Raw genomic sequence first — 10,106 nt, 5'->3', positions numbered from 1 at the left:
TTTGAAAATAAAAGAATTTACTAATAAGCGATTTGCAACGAAATTACAATAAAATTTTAGTTCATTGTTAATTTAAAAAATAAAAAAAAATTACTAGAAAATAGTTTTGTGACTGAATTTCAATGAAATTTCAGTCCATTATTAATTTAAAAAAATTAAAATCACTAATATTTGTTTAATCTCAAAATGTTCTTCCCAAACATCTCAACAGGATAATTTTATACTATTTGATTTATTCTACAATAATGACAAAGAATAAAGAAAAATCATGTAGCGTAAAAGATGACAAGCTTGTGGGCTCATAGATCAAGCAAAGCTTTGAGATAGAGCCAACTTTATAGCATATCAAGAATAACCAAAATTCTAACTCCTTAATTTGCTGAATAAACAAATTATGCATAGTTTCCTGCACCTATGAGTGCAATCTTCTGATCTCAAACGCATTTAAAATTCACATAAGTTCAGGCCCTCATTCACATGAGCTTCGTCCTCTAAGCTCAAATAATTTAAGCATGATATATGACTGACCTTCAAACTAATTTGCAATTCTCTCTTCATAAATTAAGTGAATTAGTTTGAACATAATTATTTTATTAGAGTAGTACAGGTACAGTTTCCATGTGTAAAAGTAGAGCTTGAGTATAGATAATCCATTCTGAATATTTCTACAGTCGCTTCTAAGAAAAAAGGAAAAAAATTACAAATACAATTCAAGGTCACAAACTATCACGTTGTAATGTTGTGTACTTTAAACTTAGTGAAAATTGTTGCCACGACCACGTAAACCACATTGAATACTTGATCTATATATTGAAAATAGGCTCCTCTCTATTTTCTATTGAATAATAGTGGGCCAAAGACAATCCAGAAACCTACTGCGAATCCTAGCCCCATGCCCATATACAACCACTCCATTTCAGATCCTTCTTCATCCATAGCATTATCATTTTCTTCATCCCCCCCAATAGCATTTGGACCTTGGATTGTCCCTTCATCTATGCACTTTTGACTTAATGGGAACCCGCAAAGATCAGGATTACCAGCATAGATAGATGAGTCAATAAAAGTCTGAAACTGATTACCTGATGGAACTTTTCCCGATAGATTGTTATATGACAAGTTCAAGTAACTCAAAAAAGTTAGATCAATTATGCTTGAAGGAATTCCACCGAAAAGATTATTTCTTGACAAGTCCAGCGACTCCAACTGTTGCAATGTACCAATCTTTTCTGTGATCTCTCCTGTCAGATGATTTCCAGACAAATTTAAACTCACAAGTCCAAAAAGGCTGGTTAGTTCTTCTGGTATCATTCCGGATAAATTATTATTTGAAAGGTCCATAATGATCACAAGTGGAAGCAATATGGTATACTCGATGTATATTCCTTTTATGGTCACTTGTATGTTTTCATTGTAACGATCAAAATTTTTTAAAATGGTTCCATTCATCTCCCCCGACACTTTCATGGCAGTAAAGTTCTCAAAGCTAGAAGGGATAGTTCCTGATAAATTGTTACTAGCCAGATCCAAGATTTGAAGAGCTCTTAATCTTGATAGATTAGGAGGAATATTTCCAACAAGCTTGTTTGATCGTAAGCGAAGGATCTTCAAGGATGACAAACTTTCTCCAATCCAAGAAGGTACTGCACCAATGAATCTATTTTGTCCAAGATCAAGAGTATTTAATCTCGCACAACTCTTCAATGATAATGGGAGTTCTCCTGAAAGATTATTATTACTCAAATGCAATGACTCGAGAAAACGTAATGAACAGATTGATGGAGGAACACTTCCAGATAGGTTGTTGCTTGAAAAATCCATGACAAAGATAAGGGAAGAGTGGTTCCAGCAATCAGGGAGCTCACCCAACAATAAATTTTTTGAAAGATCAAGAACGCCACATCCAAGATGACAAAGAGACAAAGGAATTTCACCACTTAAATTATTTATGGAAAGGGAGAGATATTCCAAATTAGGCATATTTTTGCCAATGTCACGATGAACTGCTCCTGAAAATGAGTTGTTCGATAGGTCTAGTAGGGACAATACTGAAGAATTAAAAGTTGGCAAAGGTCCCTTAAAGTGGTTAGAACTCAAATTAAAATATTTAAGGTTGATGAAGTCTGTAAGGTCAGGTACACTGCCAGTGATTCCATTGCTGGAGATATCCAGGTACAATATTTGCGAAAATATCCTCCAAAACCAATCCGGTATAGCGTCTGAAATTTCTGTGCTAGACATGTCTAGATAGATAATATTTTTTTGCATCCGAAGCCATGCTGGGAATCGTGGTCCCAGCTTGCAAGAACTAATAACTAATCCCTGAAGCTGAAAAGGGGGAATCCAATCAGACGTCAGATTCAGAATTAATTGATTTTGTGATAAATCTAGAATTTTCAGTTTGGTGAAATTGGCAAACCGTTCTTCAGATATGATGCCCTCCAGAAAGTTTTGATCGAGGAATAAAGCAACTAACTCCGCTAGTCTTCCAAGACTTTCTGGGAAAGTCCCATTCAACTTATTCTCGGAAAGATATAATACTTGAAGTGCTGACAGCCTTCCAAGTGATGTAGGAACAGGACCAGAAATTGAGTTGCTACTCAAATCGAGATATTTGAGCTTTCTGAAGTCTCCCAACCAGTCCGACAAATAACCGCCAAGCTGGCACTCCTCCATCGCTAAAGTCTCTATGCTGTTTTTCATGCATCCAGAAAACACTTCTTCAAATTCATGTAAATTTTTGTTGATATTAATGCCTGACAATTCCAAAGACTGCAGCTTACACAGCTCCCCAAGTTCAACCGGAATTTTGCCTTCAAGAAACTGATTACCAGATAGATGAAGGGCCTTGAGCGAAGCTAGATTCTTAATTGCAGGCGGAATGATGCCCCGAAAGAAATTATAGCTAAGATCAAGGTACTCGAGGCTGCTTATGTTGAACAACCAACCAGGTATCGTCGAATTAATGGAATTATCACTGAGATCGAGGTGCTCGAGGCTACTTATGTTGAATAACCAACCAGGTATCGTCGAATTAATGAAATTTGCAGAAAGATCAAGAACAGAAAGTGAAGTAAAATTCACATGTGGAAGAGAGAGCGGAATGGTGTTGATGCCACAATCAGATAAGCGTACCTCCACAATAGAAGGGAGCATGTTTAGTGCTTGCAGCCAATGAGCACCTTCTCTGAATTGCACTTCCGTCATATTGAGATATCGCAGAGAAGAAAGATGAGAAATCCAGAGGGCATTATCAATGATGAGAAATCCAGGTGGAATTTCCCAAAAAATGTCATCATTATGATTATAACCGAGATCAAGATATTGGAGGCTCGATAGATTCCCAAGCTGGTGTGGGATCAGTCCACCCAAACCAGCATAGGAGAGGTTAAGATATTTGAGCTGACGGAATGAACCCATGAATTCTGGGATACGAATTCCTCCAAAGTTGTTCATGCTCAGGTCAACATAATTCAGGTGTTTCAGCCCAAGTAAGGAAGGCCTCAACTCACCTCCCAATCCCCACGTGTTGCTGCGGCGAAAAAACATTTGTCCCAGAATATCAGTGTAGAAGGAGAATGGATGTGGGTTGCGGAGGTCCAGCTTGACAGCATGGCCAGTCCGATTGTCACAAGCCACGCCTTCCCATGTGCAGCAGTCATCACCCATCCAAGAAGATAGCCTGTTGGTGGGATCTTTGAGGCCTTCTTTGAACCCAAGAAGAGCATTCCTTTCGACCGGTATGCAGCCTGGGATTGAATCTCCATTGAGTTTTCTCACTTGATCAGCGCACAGAAATGAAAAGAACAAAAATAGAAGTTGGGTTCCTTTTAGATCCATGAATCTATTAGTTGCTGTGAGATGTAGTAGAAGAACCTCTTTATATTAGGAGGACAAAAGGTATCTTCCATTGCCGTCCATGACCAGCCAATATGTAATTGACTGCTGGATTCTATCATGGAATGTAAGGGTAGAAGTTTCCCAACACGGTGAAGCTTCTTCCGCACCACACATGACTTGATCGAGGTCAAGAGTCCGTGGGATATTTATGAAGACCTGTTTCCACACCACATGACTTAATTGTCTGTGGGATTTTTATGAAGACTTCTTTCCACGCCACACATGACTTCTGTGTAGAACTTGGGTGATTTTTATATCCATAAGTTTAGTTGCTGTAAGATGAAGTAGATGCGTCTCTTTATATTTATCTGAAGCAGGAAAGAAAGCATATGTCTGAAGCATTGCCGTCCATGACCAGCCAATAAATTGGCCTCTGATTGAATTCCATCTTGGAATGTAAGATTTGATGCCTCCAAACATGGTCAAGCCACCAATGCTGAAGAACATTGAATGCAAAAGTCCATGCGGTGCTTAAAAAGACCACTTGTTTGCCGCAGCACTATTTGGTCACCGGTTCAAAAAGTAAGGGTTAGAAAAGATGCAGTACTTCCACATTAGGCATATATTTAGTCCTCAATCAATTATACATACTGGAGAGATTTTGATATTTCAGTTTGACCTTTGTGCACTTCATTACTGATTCAAAACTTGATAAATGGTACCAAAGCCAATTTTGTTGGAAATTTTAAATTCCTTTTTTCATAAAAGATTCAAATTTTTTAAAAATTGAATTTTAATTATTTCATACATTAGAAGAATCAAAAGTTTTAAAAGGTGATTTTAAATAGCTCTACATTGAAATCTCTTCTTTTTAAGAGTTGAAATCTCTTCTTTCATGGTATCCTTCCAAACACCAATGCCTTTGGCCTCATCATATAAAGCGGGTTCAAGCTGATCAACAACAATAGAAGCATAATAATAAGCAATAAAGGAATGATCCCAATCGCCATACCCGTCAATAGGTTTCTTCTTTCTCTTGCTTCTCTGCAATGATAATGGTTCCATGGAAGCTTAGTTCATCTTCCATTGACTTTGCATTTTCTTCCTCTTTAAGAATTTACTTTTTCTTAGAAATTGAAGTATGTACATCAATTTTTCATGGACTTTTATGAGCACCTGAAGTAGATAGAGAAGACTCTGGCAATTTAGTTGAAGAAGATGATGAAGAAATTGAAGAAGGCTCACCAAATTTTGTGTGAATATCTTCTCGATAAACTTTGTCCTCATCAAAAACTCATTTAAACTCATCAATAGAAAAATAGGATCCATCAAAAGACCACCAAGAAGAGCTCTCTTCAAAAATAACATGTCTAGATATATAGATTTTCATCGTCTTAGGATTAATGCATCTCCAACCTTTTCTAGCTCTTACCATACCATTCTGTTCAAAAGTTCTTAGGCAAGTAAACTGTCTACGCATGCTACAACTAATCAAATAGTTAGAGAATTCCTTTAAGATGTAGTCACCACCTCCATTGGTTCTTGTTGGGTATAAAATACCCTCAGCCGAAGTTCTCAGCAAGAAGCCAACTCCGCCCGGGCTCCTACGGGAGCCGGGCTCCGTCGCCAGCCTCGACTGCAGAAGGACTCCGCCCGGACTCCTATGGGAGCCGGGCTCCGTCGCCAACATCGACTACAAAGGACTCCGCTCGGACTCCTACGGGAGCCGGGCTCCGTCGCCAGCCTCAACTGCAAAGGACTCCGCCAAGACTCCTACGGGAGCCGGGCTCCGTCGCCAGCCTCGACTGCAAAGGACTCCGCCCAGACTCCTACGGGAGCCGGGCTCCATCGCCAACATCGACTACAAAAGACTCCGCCCGGACTCCTACGGGAGCCGGACTCCGTCGCCAGCCTCGACTGCAAAGGACTCCGCCCGGACTCCTACGGGAGCCGGGCTCCGTCGCCAGCCTCGACTGCAAAGGACTCCGCCCGGACTCCTACAGGAGCCAGGCTCCATCGCCAACATCGACTACAAAGGACTCCGCCCGGACTCCTACGGGAGCCGGGCTCCGTCGCCAGCGTCGACTGCAGAGCAACTTCGCCCGGACTCCTACGGGAGCCGGGCTCTGTCCGCAAGTTCCACAGCAAGGAAGACTTCGCCCGGACTCCTATGGGAGCCGGGCTCCGTCCACGACCTCTGCCGCTGGTAAGCCCTGCCCAGACTCCTACGGGAGCCGGACTTCATTCTTGATTTTAATGGCAGGTAGTCTTCGTCCAAACTCCTACGGGTGCTGGGTCTCGCTACCGACTCCAACCAAACTTCGACCGACAAGCCTGGATCTCCTGACAAGCCACAGTAACGGACACCACTGCTCCACTCTCTGCGGCAGACCCTGCGTAGCCCCATTACTCCCTGACAGGCTGTATTAACGGCCATGACCTCGCTCCACTCCCTGCGGCGGATTCTGGGCGAGTCCCCCACTCCCTGACGAGTCACGACAGCGGACGCCGCTCCAGTCCCCGCAACTGATTCCACGTGGTGAGCCGCGGTGATAGCCACGACCCCACTCCACTACCCTTCGCAATAAATTCCTCCTAACTCTGGGCGGCCCACTACCAGACGGTTACAGGCGTCGCTATCAATCTGTTGCCCCCTCCGTCTATAAAAGAAAAACCCCAGATACGTTATTCTATAAGCTCTAGTTTTTACCTAAAACTCTGCTAAATTCTCCGTTCGAGTACTCCATTCTTGTTGAGGCAGAGAACTAACTTGAGCGTCGGAGGGTCTTGCCGGAGCAACCCCACCTCCGGTTTAGACTTCCTTTGCAGGTCCCGACGGCGACCGCGACTTCCTCAACTCCAGCTTCTCCGGTGCAAGCGGGTTTTTGCACCAACAGGATTGGCGCTAGAGGAAGGGGGTGTGTCTTCGCAGTACCCTTGTTCTTAAAGGAGCGCTCAACGGAACTGCCTCCAATCACCCTCTCCGGCACCCACTCCCTGTTTCCCCCCATGGGATCCATACTTGATGCCTCCTCACAAGGCGTCCACGCGACGGTCCACGGCCTCCGCAGCCCTATCCCGGACCCCAGACACGCCTGTGGTTTCCCAGGCCCCGCATCCTCCAGCTATGGTCGCCAGCAGGGAGTGGCCGGACAATCGGCCTCCGACGGATTCCACCAACACCACCTCAGGGGGATCCCGACGGGAAACGACCAACATACCGTCTGTACCCCCCAAGCGACAAAAGACTGAAGAGCCCATAACTTTCACCGAAAGAGACGCCCAAGGAGTCCAATTCCCTCATAACGACGCGGTCGTGGTGTCCTTGAATATAGCGAATTATGACGTCCGTCGCATTCTTGTCGACAATGGAAGTTCGGCTGACATCTTGTTCTACGACGTCTTTTCAAAAATGACTACTCTTGACGGTCATTTGAGGTCGATTTGCTCCCCCCTGGTAGGGTTTACCGGTGACGCCGTTCCGACGGAAGGAATGATAGCTTTGACTGTGGCCGCGGGTCAATATCCAAAGCAATCCAGGGCTCTGGTGAATTTCTTGGTGGTGAGGGCGCCATCCGCCTACAATGCAATCCTTGGCCGACCCGGCCTCAATGCTCTCCGAGCTGTCGTTTCAACCTACCATTTGAAGTTGAAGTTTCCCACCAACCAGGGGATCGGAGAGGTCCGGGGAGACCAAGCCCTGGCCAGACACTGCTACAACATCGCCTTGTAAAGAAACGATCAGGCTGACCCCTGTCCCGTCGATGGACTGGATGCTCGCGATGACCTCACCGAAGAAAGGGGCGGCCCAATCGAAGATCTGGTACCAATCCCTTTGAATGATGGGAATGCGGAGCATGTGGCGCTAATTGGCTCCAACCTGGGGGAGGAGGTGCGGACGCGTCTCATTGATTTTCTATGAAGGAATGCGGACGTTTTCGCTTGGGTTCCAGCCGACATGCCGGGGATTGACACGGAAGTCATGGAGCATCATCTGGCCGTCGATCCAAAGCATCGACCGACGAAAGAAAAAATCCGGAGTCATGCCCCGGAGAGGCAGAAGGCGATAGCCGAAGAAGTGGATAAGCTCCTCAAGGCCGGATTCATTAAGGAAGTCAATTATCCTGATTGGATTTCCAACGTTGTCCTGGTCAAAAAGGCAAACGGCAAGTGGAGGATGTGCATAGACTTCAAAAAGCTGAATAAGGCCTGCCCGAAGGATAGTTATCCCCTTCCCAGAATCGATCAACTGGTGGACGCGACCTCTGGCCATGAGCTCCTCACCTTCATGGATGCGTTCTCCAGCTATAATCAAATTAGAATGGCATCGGAAGACGAAGAAAAGACAGCTTTCATCACTAATCGTGGCCTTTACTGTTACAGGGTCATGCCTTTCGGCCTCAAAAATGCGGGCGCAACCTATCAACGGTTGGTGAACAAAATCTTCAAGGAGCAGATCGGTCGTAACATGGAGGTCTACGTGGACGACATGCTCGTAAAAAGCAAATCTTCCAGAGATCATGTCACCGACCTCGAGGAGACCTTCGACGCTCTCCGGAAATATAGAATGAAGCTGAACCCGACTAAGTGTGCTTTCGGCGTAACCTCAGGAAAGTTCCTGGGCTTCATAGTATCAGGATGCGGAATTGAGGCTAATCCAGAGAAAATTCATGCCATCCAGGAGATGACCGCCCCAAAGTCGATCAAAGAGGTTCAGCGCCTCACAGGGAGGATAGCGGCTCTTAATCGCTTCGTCGCGAGGTCGGCCGAACGGTGCTTGCCCTTTTTCAAACCCTCAAGCAGCCAAAGAACTTCTTTTGGACCCCTGAGTGCCAACAGGCGTTCGAAGAATTAAGAAGCTACCTTGGATCACCCCCGCTGTTAGCAAAGCCTGAGCCTGGGGAGGAGCTATTCTTATACCTGGCGATCTCTCCCATGGCCCTCACGGCCGTCCTTGTCAAAGAAGAGATGAAAGTCCAGCGGCCAATCTACTATATTAGCCGCACGTTGAGGGACGCCGAGACCAGGTATACCAAACTAGAGAAATTAACTTACGCCTTGTTGATTGCAGCCCGGAGACTCCGACCCTACTTTCAAGGGCACACCATAACACTACTCACCGACCAACCAATCAAGGCGGTCTTGCACCGGGCAGACACCTCTGGAAGAATGGCAAAATGGGCGATCGAGCTCACAAAATTTGACATCAACTACAGACCTAGACCAGTAGTAAAGGCCCAAATTCTGACAGATTTCATAGTAGAGTGCACCATCCCAGAGGAGGCCGAATCTGAGCAAAGCAAAGCTGACGACCTGAAGTTTTGACCGAACTCCCCCAACGAAGAGGCCAATCCCTCCGATTGCTTTTGGACCCTCTATGTGGACGGATCTTCCAACATGTCGGGCGCAGGTGCAGGCCTGATCTTGATCAGTCCGGAGGGAGTCATCGCGGAGTACGCTCTGCGTTTCGAGTTCCCCGCAACAAACAATGGAGCAGAATATGAAGCTCTGATCGCAGGACTAAGGATCGCCAGAGAGCTAGGAATAAGTCAACTTCGGGTGCACAGTGACTCTCAACTGGTGGTAGGGCAAGTCAGCAGGAGTTACGAAGCGCGGGAGGACAGTATGGCCAGATACCTTGAGAAGGTAAAAGAGCTCACCCCCGCCTTCAGCAGCTTCAACATTAGACAGATTCCAAGGCTGGAGAATACCAGAGCCGATCTTCTCTCCAAGCTGGCGACATCGGCTCCGACCGAATTGCCCAAAGACGTCCTCTTTGAAGTTCTAAAACATCCAAGTACAGAAGAATCACGACCCGTAATGGAGATCGACTACGAGCCCAGCTGGGTCGACCTGCTCATAACCTATCTTAGAGATGGAATTCTTCCCCAGGACGCGAAGGAGGCTCGGAAGCTCCGAAATCAAGCCTCTCGGTATATCCTTTATGAGGGCAGATTGTACAAAAGATCATACTCCTTGCCCCTCTTGAAATATCTTCGGCCCTCGAAAGCTGACTACGCCTTGCGGGAGGTGCATGAGGGGATTTGCGGAAACCATTTGGGGGCTAGATCTTTATCCCACAAGCTGCTCCGCCAGGGATATTACTGGCCAACGATGCATCGTGATTCGACTGAATATGTCAAAAAGTGTGATAGATGCCAAAGATACGCCAACATCCAGAGACAGCCCGCCACCGAGCTTTCCCCCTTGAGTGCCCCATGGCCCTTTGCGCAGTGGGGGATGGATATCCTTGGCCCTTTTCTCAT

The 10,106-nt window shown here is 45.5% G+C and overlaps 1 protein-coding gene across 1 annotated transcript; it reads right to left on the bottom strand.

Annotated features, from left to right (window-relative positions):
• Positions 1–621: 621 nt before the first annotated feature.
• On the bottom strand, positions 622–3,884 carry LOC140857490 (receptor-like protein EIX2). The gene has a single exon (XM_073256432.1). It carries the CDS (start codon positions 3,838–3,840, stop codon positions 829–831), a length of 3,012 nt encoding a protein of 1,003 aa, XP_073112533.1. The 5' UTR covers positions 3,841–3,884; the 3' UTR covers positions 622–828.
• Positions 3,885–10,106: the final 6,222 nt, after the last annotated feature.

This window comes from Elaeis guineensis, chromosome 4, assembly GCF_000442705.2.
Source record: "Elaeis guineensis isolate ETL-2024a chromosome 4, EG11, whole genome shotgun sequence".
Classification (NCBI taxonomy): domain Eukaryota; kingdom Viridiplantae; phylum Streptophyta; class Magnoliopsida; order Arecales; family Arecaceae; genus Elaeis; species Elaeis guineensis.
This window is presented reverse-complemented; position numbering and strand designations above follow the sequence as displayed.

Excerpts from the sequence above, each read along its gene's own strand:
- LOC140857490 (XM_073256432.1), bottom strand. The coding sequence starts at position 3,840 with ATGGATCTAAAAGGAACCCAACTTCTATTTTTGTTCTTTTCATTTCTG.